General features: G+C 42.3%; 1 protein-coding gene across 7 annotated transcripts in view; it reads right to left on the bottom strand.

Annotated features, from left to right (window-relative positions):
- Positions 1 to 518: 518 nt before the first annotated feature.
- The window catches only part of PhKgamma (phosphorylase kinase gamma), a 41,852-nt gene continuing 22,641 nt past the window's right edge, over positions 519 to 19,729 (bottom strand). For 3 of the 7 annotated variants that reach the window (XM_075684147.1, XM_075684149.1, XM_075684148.1), the window contains exons 7-15: positions 17,370 to 17,460; positions 16,530 to 16,620; positions 16,360 to 16,389; positions 13,255 to 13,378; positions 5,763 to 5,843; positions 5,078 to 5,107; positions 2,334 to 2,378; positions 1,987 to 2,103; positions 519 to 1,724 (exon numbers count right to left, since the gene is read on the bottom strand). In XM_075684147.1, the coding sequence (XP_075540262.1) occupies positions 1,587 to 1,724; positions 1,987 to 2,103; positions 2,334 to 2,378; positions 5,078 to 5,107; positions 5,763 to 5,843; positions 13,255 to 13,378; positions 16,360 to 16,389; positions 16,530 to 16,620; positions 17,370 to 17,460 (747 nt within the window). In that variant the 3' untranslated portion in view covers positions 519 to 1,586. Of the gene's footprint in view, positions 1,725 to 1,986; positions 2,104 to 2,333; positions 2,379 to 5,077; positions 5,108 to 5,762; positions 5,844 to 11,553; positions 11,713 to 13,254; positions 13,379 to 16,359; positions 16,390 to 16,529; positions 16,621 to 17,369; positions 17,461 to 19,729 lie in introns of those variants that run through there. The other 4 variants (XM_075684150.1, XM_075684152.1, XM_075684151.1 and 1 more) reach the window with 3 other exon arrangements.

Below are 19,729 nucleotides of genomic sequence, written 5' to 3'. Positions count from 1 at the left end.
CTTTATTAATTGCTTCTCTCCACCTTGCGGGTTTCTGCAGAACTATTGCGTCAATCAATTTTTCAGATTTTGCTAAACAGGTTATCAATGGCTTCTGCATGATTCAAGGGATGCCCTAAGACCAACCTTATCACTCGGCCTACCTAGAAGAGTTTGAAGTTGTAACTAGAGAGAGAGTTCTTCTGTTGTTTTTGATCACAAAAGCAGCTGCCATGTCGCCACATTTAACAGTGCTTTTCTGACAACTTATTGTATACAGTGTTAACAGTGGTCTTGTGTGCACCATAGAGCAACCGTCTTGGAGACCACAGCGTTTTTTTTTTTTTTTATGCTGTTGGTGGTTCACATAGGCCACACTTATTGAAGTTCGCAACTGTGCAGAAAATTTGCACTTACCAAGGAGCACACTTCAGTGTGACTAGTTTGTTATGAAGTGGAGTGTTGCAACTGCTTGTAGCTGCCGAAAACTTGAGTACAGCACCAACTTTAATAATGAAATGATTACATAACCAAATAGACCCGATTGCATTAACACATATTTATTCAGTCTGCTTTCAAACACACATTAAAGAACCTGCATGTCCGATGTAGATATCTTGCTAACTTTCCAAAGCATAGGCATCTCAAATGTAAGGAAACCTGCACAGTTTTGGTTCACTTTGGATGTTCTCTATACACATGCAACAATGAATCTTTTCACTATGCCTTCTAGTCTAAGCATCAGGTTGTTTTATGCTCGCCAGTATATATCCGGGCCTAAATCTACTTAAGCCATATTGCACATGGGTAAAAAATAAATTTTGTCATGCTGGGACCTGCCAGATATTTTTGGCTTTGGACTTGGCCAAGAGCACAAGTTAGTGACAACAGAATTATTATCGCAACACTTAATGAAATTTTAATTCAGGATGCTTAATGCAGTTTGCAAAACATGCCCTTCTGGTGCCATCTATCCATAGACATGAAAGTCATTAGTGGAAAATAAATTCTGAGATTCTTTGAATTGTGACATTATAGCTACCGACACATATTTTTAAATATTTTTTCCAAAGACAAATGCTCCAAAAGCTTTTATATTTTAGCAACTGATAAAGTGCAGATTCATTCCATGCTAAAACTGTCGCCTACCTAGTCCACCTTTCACATGGATGGAACAGCTCATTTCGTGCATGATCTTACACAAGAAAATTGGGCATTTACACTTGGTGAAATGGCTTTTCAATGCAACATGCACTACCAGACTGATTGTTACCAATTCAAAATGAAAAAATTTGACATTAAGCTTTCATTTGACTAGGAAAGCAGGTGCATACATGCCAACATATGCAAACCGTCCTAGGAGCATCCTTGAAAACAAAAAGAACATGGGCAACAGCTGTTGCAACACTTGGTGGGCAATGTCAAATCTCCTTTCCAGAGGCATTGACCTATGCATAGTGGCCCAGAACTGGGGACAGAGTGTAGCGGGCACAATTGCCACACAGTGCCACAAAGGCGGCTACACAACTGCACTGCGTGGAGAGGTACTTGTAGCACCTTGATGCTTGGACAATGGCCAGCGCCAGTAAATGGCATCCTCCTCCTGCTCAGGCAGCCACTTGTGTCTCTTCATACATCTGTCGCAGCTCAATCTTGGGGTGATTCTCAAACAAGGCAGCACGGTTCTGCATTTCTCCTTTCTTGACCCAGTGGCAGTAAACTCTGAAGGCGCAACCATCGATCACCTGCAGAGAATGTACAGTGCCATCTGGTGTGAAAAGCAGGAAGCGAAAGGAGAAAAGGTGACAAAAGCAAGGTATCAACAAGGCTATGGTACTGAACATACATATGCAAGCACTTTTTTTATTATTTGTGTACACAATGCTCACAAATGGTAGATGACCCCCGACTACACCTTGCACACCGTTCTAACCCAGTTCCACACTTTATTTTATTACTCAAGCCAGACTTGCACTGATCCTCTATGCACACAAAGCTTACTGATACCTTTCGCAATGTCTTGATGCGATATGGGTTGGTCCGTGCGATGTTCAGAGAGAGTGGCTCAGGGGTGTATCGTAGCCGTCGAATGCGCACCAGTGCTCTGACACAAAGAATGCCAAACTGCAATATACAACAAGAGTCTGCAGTGACAACACTCGGCAGAGGACAAAAGTTAGAGCAACACTAATCAGGCAGCACATCAACCTGCTGCATTTTTTTTCTTGTAACAGAAATGAATATTGTGGCCAACTCACATTCTAGCCTCAAAGTCTAGAGCCACTTAGGCCTTCTTGATTCCTGTGCTGTACATGCAAAAACACAATCCACCCATATACAATGTGCTCACATACCTGAAAAGTTTTCTTTGCATTGAAGGTGCGCTTTTGTATTCCCACCTACAAATGCACAGAAAAAGAGTGTATGTAATATGGCCACAAACGAAGCATAAGTGGTATGGTTCTACATCTCTGGCAACATTCATGTGTTGGTTTAAATTTTGCAACATCTATGACGGGTTTTCAATTCCTGCAGTCACATCCACTGCATACAACCAGCAAAAGCATAGCTTTCAAGACCTGCATCTGTTTATAGGGAGGGCACCACCACTGGGGCATGGATGTGGACATCACCTATAGCAACTCTGAAGGGTAACTACATCAAGAACTTCTTAGGAACTGAGTGACTCAAAACGTTTACAGTAATTTTCAGTAATTTACATACGATAAAGAAACAGTAATGTGAAGCAAAGAAGCAGCTTTCTAGTATACTTCTTCAGGACACTATGCACATTTTTTTGTAGGCCACATCACTGAATATTGCAATAAACATCAGTAATTTCATGTACCTGAATTATTTTTGTGGACAAAAAGTCTATAGAAGTTACTAATCCACCAATCCAGTTAAACTTAATATAGTTTACATTTTTACAACATTCTACATAATGGAAAAAGATGGCTCATTAGTGGAGAAAATCAAGGCCAAACAAACTTGAATTTCGCACCCAAATCGGAGACCACATCTGTCAATTCCCACATCAGTGGAAAGCAGTGCTGCCAACTCTAAGATAAGTTTCATTGACCCAGGAAAATTTTGCGCTAAGACGTGAAGAAAAGAAAAACGCTGTGACGTGAGAAATTACTGCGATGCCTCGATGACCATATCCTGGAGCTGCTGATGTGTCGCTACATTTTGATTTCTGTCACCGCAAATTACTCTGCATTTGTATGCCAAGTGTGGCTTATGATCATACTGCAGCACAGTTTGTGCATCTATAAAAGTAAATGACAAGGTGTGAATGTCCTGCATATAGGTTCGCTGGCAAAGCACTGCTACTGCGCTTTTGTCATTCTTATTTCTAGCTGTGCTGAGCTGTGCTGTCGATAAATGTGGCTTCAAGCAGGAAAATACGTTGTTAACAAAACTTGCACTGTAACAGCTTTCAGCTCGACTGTAGCTTAACATTTTAAAATTAGCTTTGAAATAAATATAAACTATAAAATTTGCAGTCTAATCGCAAAACACAAACAAATAATCATTACTACAGAGAACCATGTTGATAAACTGAACAACCACATCTCGCAAAGATATAGGGGATCTTTAAATCAGATTTATAGGAAAACTAGCTTTGGAGGTCAGCAGCAGTGGTGGGAAGTCGTATGGCATCCTCGAGAAACCACACCTCACCAGCTGCTGCAACTATCACTAGCAGTTTCTCCAGAATAAAACATGGGAAGCTGGCACCACAATTCCAAGGCGTAATAGCAGCCAGTTTTTACCTCAAATAAATTGTTTTCGACCACACACAGCTCCTACTTAAGTTATAAGTAAAAATCTCGGTTAAGTTGGTATATTATTTTCATGTCCCTTATATAAACAAGAAGCCCTTTTATTTTTAAAATTCTAGCAGGCTTTGGGGGGTTCCTAGCTTAGGCAAGGACCAGATTAGAATGCAATGCAGTATTCCTGAAATTCCAAACAAATGATTGGATGTAGGTAGCCTTTTAAGTACTGTGTCAGTGGTTAGCCTCACAAGACCCACTGCTGATGCATTGTTGCTTGCCGTGCATAATCTTTGCCAGCACATATACTGCGCCAATTCTGCACCTTTTATGCCGCCCTGACTTTCTTGAGAGTTCTCAGTGCGACGAGCCACCAATAACTTCACGCATGACACATGCTGCACCATAGTTCCAAACCTGCACGCTGTTCAATTTCTAGCCACTGGCATCACGCTTTCACTCCAGTGCAACGATTGCACGGAGGCCCACCAGCACATGCCATCTAATTACGATTTCTGCTCTTGATTTGGTACTTCTAATTACAGAGAGCGCTTTTCAAGACCCACATCTGATTAATGTACAGGAATTCGATTGAGTGTGCTAAGTTTTAACTTAGTAATGTTACTGCCCTATCATCTCAAGCAACTGTTTAAAACTTGTCTATATGCTTCGGTGCATGTAAGCCACTCACTAGGCGATCACATGATCTTTAGTAATAATCTGCACTCTGAGGCACTTTGTCTGCCCACACCGTACACTGTCTGTGCAGAGCATCAGTTCACTACCCCTATTGCACTGCCTGTAGCAATAAATTAAATAATTGAGCAATATATGCAGACTATCTACAGAACAGACATGAACAAGAATGCAGCAGATAAATTGTAAAGCTTGCATAAACAACGAAACATTCCATGGTTTTCTCAGCTTCATAGTGAACAAATAACAGCGCATACTGACGAGGACGAGATGAGTAGGCAACACATAAGATTTCTCATCATGGTATTTTAGCACTATAATAACCAACTAATGCTTGTTGCCATCTGCTTCACTAGTGTATGTATCTTACAAGCAGTACTGCAAACATGACTACATGTACTAGTTGCTACAGGAACAGCCTCTGGGATATTTAATAATATTGCTTGAGTGTGTGGCAAAATCTGCAAGGGTCGTATGTGCAAGTGCACAAAGCACTCTACAGTTTGCTCCAGTTTCACTTGCAGGTTGTGTACTTGTTGCTTGCTCAATACTATTAAAGAAAGTGGAGGCTGTGGAAGCTTCTTCAAACTCAACTAAGGCGGCTCACTAATGGTACTTACGTCTTCGGTGACGAAAACGGATGCACGTTTCTACATGAGTCACAAGACGGAGAGAAACAAGCAGAACAGATATGCATAAAACACAAGGATTCAAAGCAAGAGCACATGATCCATGCAAAGATAATTTTCATGCAGAAAGTAGCACACATGTAGCCCGAAACAAGGACTGAATTAAAGACCATGCATGCTTCATGCGTTTACATCAACATGACGGCAGATATGAATTCCATCACTTTATCATACTGTGTGCAGTTTTTCGGAGCTGAGCCTTGCACCCCACTTGCACCTATTTTTAAATAAATAAGGACATCTCGAAGACACCAAGTATTCTTTCTTGCTCTTGAAGAGCAAGCACGCAGTACAATCTGTTCACAGTACAGCCAGAAGTGTCTGGCTTAATTCATGCGAGCAAGCTAGGTATGGGTGCACACTTGTGAATGCATACAAGTTTTGCAGATTGTAGAACAAGTGGCAAGTGGAAGTGCTTGCTTGTGTCATACCGAGAAGTGACGCAATTAACCAGGGTTACATGCAAGCCAAGAAGCCCTTTGAGAGCAGTACAGCACACCTAAAACACTGACACAAGCACCAGCAGCAGCAAAACATTGGCACCTTCTGTACACGAAACAGTGCTGTCCTTGAACTTCAGCGAAACTACCACACTGGAAAAATCTCTGAAACTTACAACAGCCTTGAAGAAGCAATGATCCAATGCTTGAGAGGCAGTGAGACGTTTCTTCGGATCAACAACCAGCAGTTTACTGATCTAAGAGAAAGACATCAAGGCATGTTATTAGTCCAAGAGATGGCAAAGGCGTGATAAAAGATGACATGATATCTTCTGTTGAACAGCTCTTGCTTTGTTGCAGTTGTGTTGCTATAATAACGTGCTGAAAGCAAAGTACAGAGATTGTCATCATCAGGGTGCTGAACCGTAACTGGCATTGATACGCCTAGTATCTGCTGAAATGGAACTGAACTCGAACCATAGCACTATGATGGAACGGTTTAAATCAGTTCACAATGGTTTGGAACAAACAGAGGTACCATTCAAAACCAGTTTCATAGGTGGTTCTGAATGTTTCAAAACAAAATTGCATTTTTCCTAGCCAAGCTGTATTTTCGCCTGCTGAAATTGCCAGGTAGTAAAGCATTCCGTTAGCCACTGCAAAACTGTCAAAAGGAGTTCTGCCAAGCATACTTTACTTTTTAAGGATACTTCATGAACTATGTTCTAGAAACAATGTGCAAACTTTGCTTCGAATAAGATGTTTAATAACCAGGCTTCACAGTCGAGTGCAACTGCATGCTAATTAGCGCATCAAAGAATGGTGTTTAAATGCTGTTTAGTGAACATATATGTAACCTCATCATCATCATCATCATCATCAGCCTATCTATGTCCACTGCAGGACGAAGGACTCTCCCTGCAATCTCCAATTACCCCTGTCCTGTGCCAACCGATACCAACTAGCACCCGCAAATTTCCTAATTTCGTCACACCACCTAGTCTTCCGCCGTCCTCTACTGCGCTTCCCTTCTCTTGGTACCCATTCTGTCACCCTAATGGACCAACGGTTATCTAATCTACACATTACATGACCTGCTCAGAGCCATTTTTTTCTCTTAATGTCTATTAGAATATAGTCCATACCCGTTTGCTCTCTCATCCAAACCGCACTCTTCCTGTCCCTTAAAGTTATGCCTAGCATTCTTTGTTCCATCGCTCTTTGCGCGGCCTACTGAATCAAATGCTTTTTCATAATCTATGAAAGCCATATAGAGAGGCTTATTGTACTCTGTGGATTTCTCGATAACCTGATTAATGAGATGGATGTGATCCATTGTAGAGTATCCCTTCCTGAAGCCAGCCTGTTCCCTTGGTTGACTAAAGTCCAGTGTTGCCCTTATTTTATTAGAGATTATTTCGGTAAATATTTTATATAATACTGGGAGTAAGCTAATGGGCCTATAATTTTTCAATTGTTTAACATCTCCCTTTTTGTGGATTAGTATAATGTTTGCATTCTTCCAGTTCTCTGGGACCCTTGAAATCGACAGACAGTTCATATAAAGGGCCACTAGTTTTTCAAGCATTATGACTCCGCCATCTTTGATTAAATCGACTGGTAGTCCGTCCTCTCATGCCGCTTTTCCACGTTTCAGGCTTTGCAAGGCCCTTCTGACCTCCTCTCTAGTTATAGGAGGAGTTTCTGCATACTGTTCATTGTTTCAAATAGAGTACTCCTGGCTCATCTGGGCACTGTACAGGTCAGTATAGAATTCTTACGCTGCTTTTATTATGCCTTCAAGATTGCTGACGATATTACCCTGCTTATCAATGCATACATCTTGGTTTGTCCTATGCCAAGTTCCCTTCTCACTGATTTCAGGCTGCGTCCATCTTTTACGGCTTCTTCAGCCTTTCTCACGTTATAATTTCTAATATCACTTATTTTCGCTGTGTTGATCAGTTTTGACAGTTCCGCGAATTCTATCTCATCTCTTGAGTTGGGACACTTTCATTCTTTGTTGTTTCTTTATTAGGTCTTTTGTTACTTGGGAGAGCTTGCCTACTGGTTGCCTTGGTGCATTGCCTCCCACATCAATTGCTGCCTCTGAAGTCAGCCTCATTATGGTTTCATTCATTAGAGAGTTTTAGAAAATGGCGCCAATAGTTTGGGGCCCCAAGGAGCTTTGCGGATGTTAGTGTTCGGGCATGCAGGAGTGAAGAGTTTTAGAATAGGGCTTTGCGCTTGCGGATAGCGTCTTGCGCTGACTGCGCCACTACGGCATCAAAGAAAAGCTATTAGAAATAATTACATAAAATACACCATTTTATGATAGGAATAGTAATTTTGACTTGCGTGTATTCACGTTTAATTACAATTTAGAAGTTATTCTGTAAGCAGCAAACAATTAGTTGCGCTTAGTTTTAAGCAAACCAACTTTACGTGCCTTCACCAGCCAAGCTTAGCCACGTTAGGTCTACGAGCCATAAAATCCACAATCAAATTCAGAATCAGCGGCGCCTAATGAATCAATCATCATGACACATGCTAGTTGAGAGAAAGCGATAACCGCAGTCACTTCTCTTAGCTTGCGAACTTCACGCGTTACCATGAATGGAATCCAGTTTGGTGCTAGGTTAGTGCCGTCGCTTCGATGAGTGCCACCATGTTTGCCGACGCAAAGCTTTTGGGGCTGCTATTTGGGCTCCCGCTAAATCGGTGAAATAGCATTCCCAACGCGAAACCCAAATGCAGTTTGCATCTCGTGCATGCGCAGTGGCTTCAACACTATTTCTTTGGGGCCCCTATTCTAAAACTCTGTATTACCTCTATGTCATCATCATCATCTTTCTGTTTGTTCTAAGGCTGCACATTTGTTTTCAAGTACCAGCCTAAATTTGTCTGCATTTACCCTTACTGCCTGTAAGTTGACCTGTTCTTTCTTGACCAATTTTACTCTTTCTCTGTTCAAATTGATGTGAATCCTGGCTCTCACTAACCTATGATCACTGCACTTTACCCTACCTATCACTTTTACATCCTGCACTATGCCAGGATCGGCAGAAAGAATGAAATTAATTTCATTTCTTGTTTCACCATTAGGGCTTTTCCAGGTCCATTTTCTGTTGCTACGTTTCTTGAAAAAGGTGTTCATTATTATCAGCTTATTCCTTTCTATGAATTCTACCAGCATCTCTCCTCTAGCGTTTCTAGAATCGACCCTGTAGTTTCCAATTGCCTGTTCACCCGCCTGCTTTTTCCCCACTTTTGCATTGAAGTCACCCATTACTACTGTATACTGCGTTTACACTTTTCTTATAGCTAATTCAACATCTTCATAAAACTGATCTACTTCCTCATCTTCGTGACTGGACGTTGGAGCATAGGTTTGTACTACCTTTAATCTATACCTCTTATTGAGTTTGATTACAACTACTGCTACCTTCTCGTTGATGCTGTAGAATTCGTCAATGTTACCTGCTATGTCCTTATGGATTAGAAATCCTACCCTGCATTGCTTCTCATCTGGGAGACCTCTATAGCAGAGGACATGGCCGTTGTTCAGCAATGTGCAAGCCTCACCAGTTCTTCTAATCTCACTAAGGTCGATAATATCCCAAACAACGTCTGATGGTTCTTCGAAGAGTCCTGCTAAGCTAGCCTCACTCAAGAGGGTTCTGGTGCTAAACGTTGCAAGGGTCAGTTTCCATTGGCGGCCTGTCCAGACCCAGATATTCTTAGCACCTTGTGCTGCATCGCAAGTCTGACCACTGCCTTGGTCAGGTGCTCCACAGCCGCTGGGGACTGAGGGCCATTGGTTAATTGAAGACATCATTAAAGAAAATACAAACTGGGATATACCAAACACAGCGTATACAATAGAGAACGAATACAGTTTAGCAAAGTACGATGTTCAACTAGTTGGTGCATAGCTGCCGATATTGGTGGCGCGAAAAGTTAGCAAAGGAAAGAATAAATGGACAAAAAAATTCAGCGACAGTTACAATACTCCCTAACGCAAAATTTGAGTGCAGCTCTACACGTTTTCATTTCGCATGTCGATATTGTCTATTATGACTATATAAGTACATGGTTTACATGAGGAAGAGAATGCTGTGAGTAGCGTGCTTTGTTTCCATATAGACGACACACACTATCTGGCATCATATTGTAGCCATCATTGTTGCACAGCCTGTCTTGCACGACACTATGCTTTTCTTCGCACGCTTTAGTTCCACCACCGACAAGAGCAGCCCTTTGGCACGGGGAAATCGTGCCACCAGTGTTAGCTGTGACAACACCTAAGGGAGCGTCACGAGCCTTACTCGTACCCGCTCGCCACCACCCCTTGCAGGAACAGTGATACACATCAAACACGTTGGTACCGCAGGCTGACCTCAGCAGCTGATGCCACGGACGAGCATAGCCCTCCCTACCTCACACCCCCCTGCCCCCCCCCCCCCCCGCAAGCGCAGATGAGATCGTCCACATGGCGGCGGATGCCATGGCCGCCGGCAACTCAGTGCGTGTGCAGGCTCCTCCACTCCGCTCCTCCTTCCTATTTCTCCTCATGCACTCTTCTTTCATCTACTGCTGCACTCTGCATTTGCTTTCACCTTTTTTCTGTGCTCGTTTCCTCAATTACAAGGTATAACACCGCCAAAACACGCCGACACTCAACGCAGGAATGGGCGCCTAAGAGCTGCACTCAAAAAGAGCTCTTTCTGTCCATTTCCTCTTTCCTTCGCTGAAGTTTTGCACCACAAACATTGACAGCATGAATGCAGTCACTGCCTTTAGTTATGCTAGTTACCATAAACTATGGATCTCCAGTAATTTGCTGTCACTTGTGGGAGGCAATCCTCAACAAGCTTGGGATGTTTGAAAGGCCATGTTGAGCACCTTAACATACCCCTGCTAACCTCCACCAAACTAGCTGAGCAATGAGTTGAGGCACAATTGGCGTCATTGACATCCATTCGTGCGCATCACATTCCTCACAGTAGAGCTAGGTTACTCAGATGGTAGTGCAGGGTTAGTTACTGGCTCCAACAACCAATACCGTTGTAGCTTTTTTTTTCTTTATTTTTTGAGTATTTGGGGAATCTTGCACTAGATTTGGAATATATGCCATATGTACAGCATTGCGGCACTAAACTGTTATGCTGGACAAGTTCTATCATAACTCCACATGTCTGAACACACAAACAATTAACCATGTCAAGTAGTAAAAACACAGTAACAGTAAAATTTTACAGCAGGGAATTTTTCCAGCTTGTGCTGCTCGCAAGAGAAGCGGCACAGCATTTGCACATGATCCTGCCAAGAATCTCATGCTGCCAGAATCTCCAATGGAGCACCTCAAGGTCAATAATGTTTTACAAAACCAGGCAGCAGCGAACGATGACTGACTTGAAATTGTATTAGTTAACACCAACTGTAAACAGTATTAACAAAATAATTGAAACTGTATTAACAGCAACTGAAATGTTGGTCAGTGGAACTATTAAAGAGTTGTCTAATCAATTTCATTTGCTGTAAATTACTTGTCCTCGTTGTATGTAACCAAGCTGGAAATACATGATTAGTACATCTGCAACAGGCAAACAAATCTTGGACTAAAAATACAAACAGGCTTAAACTGGCTCCAAAACACTCTCAGCATAGTAGGAAAACATTGCCAATCTGTAGAAGAGGCCCTCGTGAACAGGTGAGCCAAATATTATTGCAGTGCACGCAGCAGGGAAATTACAATATCGTGTCAAAAATACTGAAATATTGCTTGCTCTCTCTTTCACAATGTTGCCATGCAGATACGTAGCAAGCAGCCAAGCCTACAAACAGTTATTGGCTGATTTTGTGATCACGAGAATATTCTCAGTAATACCATCAATGCTAATTTTTAGTTAAACAAATGAAGAATACCCAGGTCTGCCATTTTATAGTGATAAAAAAATGCATTTCATTTTGCACTTCCGGTCAACACACGCCAGTTGCGTGCTGCATAGCATAGATACTGCGATCACAACGGTGTGCCGCGATGAGCCCTCTCACCGGTGAAACACTCAACTTTTGGGTGCGGCCTTGCTCTCTCACCATCTGCTCTGTATAGCTTCCAGCACGCTAGTGGAGATGAAAGGAGAAAGCCATTCATCGGTGCGATAACTACATTTAACGCTGCCTATACTTGAAGGATTGAAAACATTTTTCCGCCAAGAGATTCGTGAGGTGACATTCTTTAATAATGAGGCCATTCTGTGATTAACTAGGGAAGTGTTTCAGGGCCCCTTTAATGCACAGGAGTTAAAAAAATAGAATTAAGGGCAATCCAAATTTCTATAATACATTATTAACATCCTTGTACTGGTAAACAAAAAAAAAATAAGAATTTTCATGCCACATTCTTATTACAGTAAAACCTCGTTAATATGTGGTCGGTGGGGAATGGGGATCAGGTATGCACTAAGTGATGTGCTAATTAATCGACAACGGCAGATGAGCATCTATAGATTTACTGGCCAAAAAACGAGTTAATTCTCAATAAAACACACATGCAGACAAGCTTTATTTGTGAGCAGGCAGCAAAAAATCTGTTATTTTCACTAGCCGCCGTGGCGGCCTTGCAGCGACAACAGCATCCTCAAGCTCAGCAAGGCCATGAGCCAGTTTCTCCATCAGGCCCTACTTCTCTGCGAACGCCCTAATGAATGGCAACGCACTAGCCGCGTCGCATACGGAAGGGCCATCATTCACATCGTCATCTATGTTGACAATGTGGAAGTGCTAGAAGCTATGGGAGCAGGAAACATATCACGGCTACCATGTTTTGATGTCACTGCCGGTGGCGACTGCAGTCCGGGAAATGTCCGTGTGCCGCAATTTCACTATCTATAGTCTGCACGCATGACATTTAGCTGATTCCACGCTTGTGCGCGCTGAAAAATGAAGTAAACACTACACACTAACCATTTGGTATGCGTTAAGCAACCACAGCTTAGGCTGTCAGCCAATGCACTAGGTTCAATGGTGACAGGGCGGGGCATTCACTGCAACTATGTTTAAACAAGAATTATTTATTAAGAGGTTTTAGTGTATGTACATCTTTGCCATGTGCACCAAGTGATTGCCAAAAAATGAAAGAATGTGATTTTTACTGAACCGTAATGAATCAGTTCAAATGGTTTTAACAATTTTATCTTTTGTTCCTGAGCTGAACCCAAACTGCACCAGAATGTCGGAACTGTAAACAAAAAGGAAAATATACTTTTGACTTGACACTCTGGCCATCATTGATCACATAACAGTGAAACTTCCACATCAGAGACGATTTACTCAGAGTGACTGATTAAAACTCTGGCAATCTCTCTGAACTTTCCATGATGAAAACTGAGCATTTCAACTTTGTGAAAAGAAGTGCTGTCCCGGTACATGCACATTTGCCGATCCCTTTATTTATGGGAAAACATACAAAGTCTGACAATGGTGCAACACATTGTATCCAAAAGTCTCTCCTGCACTGCCTGTTTCATATCTCCCCTTCCCAAAAAAGGAACAAAAAGAGACCAACTTTAACAATGAAAAGGAAAGTCTAGTGACAGTTCATGAGCTAGTACGTCACTTAGGAGCAAACTTAAGCAACTCCAGCAGAGAAAATAAATTGCTCACCAGGTCCTTGGGGGCTTCAGTGATATCATCCCATTCTGGGCTACAAAACTCATACTTTCCTTCCATGATGTTGCGAAGCATCACCATCTGCTTTCTGTGCCAGAATGGTGGGAAGCCCACCAGCCTGGGTACACAAAATAAAGCACATGTGTCTCTTTAACGGCATTTTACTGCGTTAGCATCATTACTTGAAAAGATTAGTGTTGATTAGGCACCAAGGGCAACATTGAAGTTCATAGCATTCTTCAGGTGTGCATTCAGGCAAAACATGCAACACATAGAGCAGATAGTATGTATTAGTATACGTAGCTCTGAGACAGGATAGAAACTAATGAGTTAAATCAGAGTAGGGGCAATATCAGAGCATTGGGCGAGACCTTTGCTTAGCAGTGGACCTCATTAGGTTATTGCAAATAATAATGATGAATGACAAGCAGCATGTGAAAGCCAGAGAGGGCAGTGGCTGCAGATTTCTGATTACCTATAGGTTTGTTTGATTCAACCAAGTTTCTCTGCACCTATTAATGGTGCACTGCACCTAGGCCTTCAATTCCCTGACATGCAGCGATGCACCCCCGTGCTCGACTGAAGGGAAGGGTGCAGTGTACCCTCGAACCTTGCAGTGAGAGAGTGCAGCCCATAACTGGCACCAGCTGCTCCTTTTTGTATTGAACAAATCTTCTATTAGTGGCTCACATGACCACTCTGCTGAGTCAACTAATACCAACAGAAGCAGTTGCTGTAGCTCACACATGTTCCCAACTGTGTTTCTGGCAACCTAAAACATTGCTAAATGCAAGCAAATCTTTCTAGTTTGTATATCATCTCTCAAGAAGCCTCCCAACATTTGTTGTGTGCTAAGTAACAACACAGTCGCACAGAAAAAAATGCAATTGAATTGCATCCTTTTCCCACAACAAATTTGTTGATGTGTGTCAGTATAAGAGACACAGAAGGGCTGCTGGAATAATCTATATTACAACTCTTTCTCTTTTTGTGCTTCGTCAGAAATCCAGTCCGAAATTCAGTCTATGTTAACACTAAGGCTGGCTCACTGTGAGCAGTAGATGATAAGGAAAGAACTGACAAGCGACATAAAGGAATCATGTGGCCCAGCAGATTTTTCAGGCGGCCCTGCATTGCCACAAGAAAGCTCCTGCCAGGCAAGGAGATTTGAGTGCCTTTTGGAGGCAAGTCATGCAAACCTGATACAAGCTACTGGATGTAAAGACTGAATCTCCTAACACCAATAAGGAGAGCATCAAAATACATTTTGCCCTCAATGCAATTTCAAAGGATATAGTACTGAGGTTATTCGCAAATCTACCCATTTATAAAATAAGAATTTAAACGTGGTTGCGAGACATTTCTTCACAGCTAGCACAAGTACTAGGAGAAGGCAATGCCCCCACAGACATTCATAGCAAGGAAAGGAGCAGAAGAAATAATGGGCAGTGTCCAAAACATGCAAACAGGTTTTGCCAAGTGAAACGTGTGTTTCTGGCTCCTATAATCACTTCCGACGCCTGCAGTACACAACAGCATGGCCTTGGAGATTGGCTTCCGTTAGTCTGAGGAAGTTGTTGCTTGGGATGAGATCTGGACACCACCTACTGCAATTCTCAGTGCAAGCACAAACACACATTGCCAGGGTAACAGGACTTCGTAGAGACGGTACAGAAGGGGCTTCACTACCTCTGCCATGAATAATAAGGCTTCCGTTAAGAAGGTGCACCATTGAATTTCGAGTTAACTAAGCCATATGAATTGTTTGTGTCTCTCAAATATCTTCTTTCTCATCAGGAGCGCACGTTCACTGCTGCACCCTTTGGTCGAGGAGAGGAACTAGTAAAGGTGTGCTTACCGAAGCACTATAACATGTGACTACAAGTGCCAATGTCACACTATGTAGTGAAAGCAGGCAGTACAGCTTCATTGTCAAAACGAATTGTAGCTTATATCGGCAATGCAGCAGGAGACAAAATATGTGAGAGCACAATAAAAAATCATGTTTGCATCACTCTGAAAAAGTAAAAGCTGAACTGCCTCAACAGGATGGCAACACCAGAGATAGGAAACATGCATGAAATCTAACATTATACAGGATTGCATCTGGTTGAGGCAATTTGCTGTACAGTAGACTTCCGTTAGTTTCGACTTTGGTTAATTCAATTTTTGGTTAATTTAATCCCGACCAAAGGCCCATGCAATTCTCCGGGCCCAACCTTTCGCTATTTCGATCTTAAAATTGGCCTTTGCCAGATAATTTGAACTTGACCAGTCAGTACGCAGGTGCTCGACTCCATGGCAACTCCACTAGCAAGCCCTTTAATGGCAGCATCTACCTTGGCAGAGCTCGGAACACGATGAATGTGGTGAACACAGGTTACCTCCCATTGAAAACGCCTACCTTCGACACGCCCTAGGAAGATTCTTAAGCAATAATCGTAGCTCACAATGTCTGATTGCTGTATGCGATCCTAATGCACACCTTTTCTTTATTTCATGAACATCTGGCCGGAAAGTGTCTGTGCAGTGCAATCGGGTCCCAAGCCAAAACCGCCTTCACGGAGTTTCTTTCCTTGCTAAAAAATTTGGGCGTGCATTAGATTTTATACTTCGTTTAGGAGGTTTAATGTCATTTTTATGTTAGTTTTCTACTTTGGAAACATAGAAAGTGGTGGCACGCGTTTGATTCGGGGACGTGTTAGACTTGGGCAAAGGCTGCCAAATGAATAGGCATCGTGTTTCGGCGTTCTTTATGTATCATGTTTAATTTGACCCGCCAGATAATTCTATCAGTTTTGTCGTTCCTGTCAAGGTCAAACTAATGGAACGTAACTGCAGTAATTCAGAAGTTTTGCAAGATGGCCATTTCTCTCTGCACTTTATCTGGTTTGTATCACCTACTCCTGTTTGGCAATGCATGCATTAGCTATCCTATAATGACCTGGAAAAGGTCAATTTGCATGGGCCAAATCTATTATTTTTCTCAGTAGGCAAGAAGCTGCTCAAATGCCAAATTCATGGCTGCTACCATTGCACTGCGGCCGTTAAAAATTGTGACACCAAAGACAATGGCAATAACTGGCCTGCGATACTTACAGCGTGTACATGATGACTCCACAAGCCCAGCTGAAAACAGAAGAGACTGCTAATAAGATGTGTTCTTAATGGGCTGAAACTGCCATTATGCAGATTTAAATATTTGAGAATTAAGAATATTACATGGTGCACCACAACAAAAAGGATGTGCAATGTCCTTCAATACATACATGTCAACTTGCTTGTCGTACCCCTCCGAGCTTTCATACATTGATGCCTTCAGCAGCTCAGGTGCCAAGTAACCAGGGGTACCACAGAGTTCTGCAACATCAGCAGCTCCAAGTTTTAATAAGCAAATTATCTGGCATCCTTTAGTGCAATGACGGTATTACGGCTCATCCAACACTTTCGGCCTGGCTGCTTTGGTGAACACACCCTCCCCTCGGCTCGAAAAAGATCTTCTTTGCCACTGCCAGAGTCCTCTGGCATCCTTTGCAACTGCCATATTCGATCTCTGTTCATGCGCTGGGCTTACACTCACAGCTTGTAAATTCTGCGGAGTGCCTCTTCTCTGATGACACTACAGTACGACACAGAGAAATTCTGAGCATCTGCACGCCCTCACAATAAGGCAGCTGCTACAGGCCGCCTGCCTGCAATACAGCACCTATGCAGTTGGGTTGGTGTCCGCCGCCACACTGCTGCCACACATCTGCATGTAGCTTCCAGTAAAATTAAGCTGAGCAGAATGTGTCGAAACCGTTTCACTAAGGCTTCCTGTACATGTTGGATCTGCATAATTTATTGTTTTACACTTGTCCTTGCCATGGTTTTCCCCACAATTTGACTCTTTCTTTTAAGTGACGCATGAAACAATGTATACTTAGTCACTTCATTTTTCTGGACTGCTCGTACCGTTCTTGCTTCACACATTTGTGCAAATTCATCCAAATTAACAAGTGTCTGATGCTATTTTTTGAATATACATTTGCTGGGACCAGGAAACAAGCCCGAATGATCCAATTCTTGAAGTTAACAAGAGCACAATTAATGATCCACTTAATGCATACCTGTTAAAGTTTCACCTTCTGCTAGCTGAGTAGCAAAACCAAAGTCAGTGACCTTGACATTTAAGTCATCATCCAAGAGGATGTTTTCCGGCTGAAAAGAAAGCTTAAGCATCAGAAAAACGCAGTAGCAAGCAATATTACATGAGAAACTGAAATTAATTAAATTAGCAAAGACTGAAACAAGTCCTGCCACAAACACAGTATTCCAAAATGTTTCTCTCTTTGGCTATAGTACCTCAAAAAGCAAAATATTTTTTTTTACATATATGAATACAGTTCTCACACATTCAAATTTGCATTCTCAGCAGCACTTAACAAATCTACTGGTAAATGCAATCAATCTCCTAAGCTTTAAACAATCAAGGAATATATCTTCAAGTGGTCTGCCAAAGGTGCAAGTGCAACATGCTGCATACAATTTGCACAATGTTCTGTTTCAATGCCGGTGTCATGTTGCAGATACAGTAACATATAACACAAATGGAGAGAACTCGCAGAAGTTGCATTAGCACTGTGTACAGAAGTGCACCCATGCTGAACCATGTTATAACAGTCGCACTTGACATGAAAATAACTTTGTTACATCTGATGTTCATCATAAGCACATAGTATTTGTTACATTCTGATATATTTGACAAACATTTCACATTTGCTTCATTACATGTATATCCAATAATTGGTTATATCTATGCTTGTTATATCGAAGGTCGACCAAATCTCAATCTATTTAAATTCTGCATGAGCCAAGAAGCACACTGTGACTACGCATGGCAAAGTGGGCATAGGAGCTGCATGTGCAAGTGCAGTGACACGCACATTTATTTTGGCAACTTTAAAAGCTTGCTGTTGGTTTGTTTGCTCTCATACCACCACTACAAGATTGCACATTCGGGTCACCATCTTCCATTACAACACTTGCCTGGATCATCCGCAGGAAAAAATAAAATGGGCACAAGCAGGTTGTCACATAGTTGTACTAGACTAGCCTTGCTGCCCGTCTGAAACCAAAGCGCGGTTAATGCACGCAGCAAGGTGGCTTCACCGGCATATTTTCTTAGTGTCAACTTTGCCTCAATAATGTGAAAGTATTCTGTGATCTCTGCCAAAGCGAGACAATGAAACAGAACAGAGTTTTTGCATCCACCAATATTCTATAGTAACTCTTCTGCATTCCACATGTTTTCCTTGGTTGCCAACAAGCTACAAAACCAGTCCACACCTGCCCGTGCAGTAGCTTGCTTGTGCATCTGTGATGGTAGTGCTTTATTTTTTACAGATGAACTAGGCAAGTAATGGTCCCATGTGTTATATTCAGCAGTGAACAACCCAAAAGACCTGTTCTTGCAGCCAGATTTCAGTGCAAACAAAGCACCATTAAGTATAAAATCTTTTCTTTATGTGGTTGACATAAATATACAAGGAGACATGCCACACACCGTGAGGCTTCACACTGACACAATACTCCAGCTTGATCAACCAATGTGGCTGTTCTAGTGATATCAGCGGTGACATCGGAAATAATGCTGCTTTCAATTAAGTATGTTTTCATGCTAACTGCACCATTCATTTCCCAGTAAATTTTGATTGCCAAGGTTAAAGCTTGTGCCTGTTCAGCAACATGAGTGCTGTCTAGGAGTGTGTGAATATACGAATAAATAAGAATGGAAAAGTATATTGCTATACGATTTCAGAATTCGCTGTTTGAAGCTGTTGGAGATTCATTCCATTTGAATACCATAAGAGAGAGAGAGAGAAAAAACTTTATTCCTCAGTTAATCGGAGTTATGGCAGGTCTGGGTGGGGCCCTCAGTCCAGGGCTCCACTGGCTCTTGCGGCTCGCTGAGCTTGGTCCAGGAGGGCCAATTGGCTTCCCTGATCCTCGCTTGCGAGTAGTGCCCCCACTGCCGTATGAAGTCTGTGACGCCATTCCCACCGTACATTCCCACCGTTGAAGCCGTACATTCCCACTTTATGTGGGCCAGCGTGGGTTTTGCGCCGCACCACGGGCAGGTATCGGTGTAATATGTCGGGTGCTTCTTGTGTAAGAGGTTTAGGTGTGGGTATGAATTGGTTTGTATGCGACGCCAGTCTTGGGCTTGTCTTCTATTTAGTTTGCAGTGCGGAGGGCTGTAGGTCCGTCTCTCCCTCCTCTGCACAATAGCTTCCAGTTGTGAAATAAGCATGTCTCGCCTTAGGCAGCCTACAAGTTTGCTGTCTTGATTTATGCAAAACAATTTTCGTTTATTTGGCCAATCTTATCATTTTGCATTCCATAAAAATAATCTGCAATGCTGTAGTACTGTACTTTGGTGACTTGCTGTTGCACTTCCATCACCATATGCATTTATTAGCTATACCAA

This window comes from Dermacentor variabilis, chromosome 3, assembly GCF_050947875.1.
Source record: "Dermacentor variabilis isolate Ectoservices chromosome 3, ASM5094787v1, whole genome shotgun sequence".
In the NCBI taxonomy this organism is placed as follows: Eukaryota; Metazoa; Arthropoda; class Arachnida; order Ixodida; family Ixodidae; genus Dermacentor; species Dermacentor variabilis.
The sequence above is the reverse complement of the archived record's forward strand: the minus strand, read 5'-3'. Positions and strand labels throughout refer to the sequence as shown.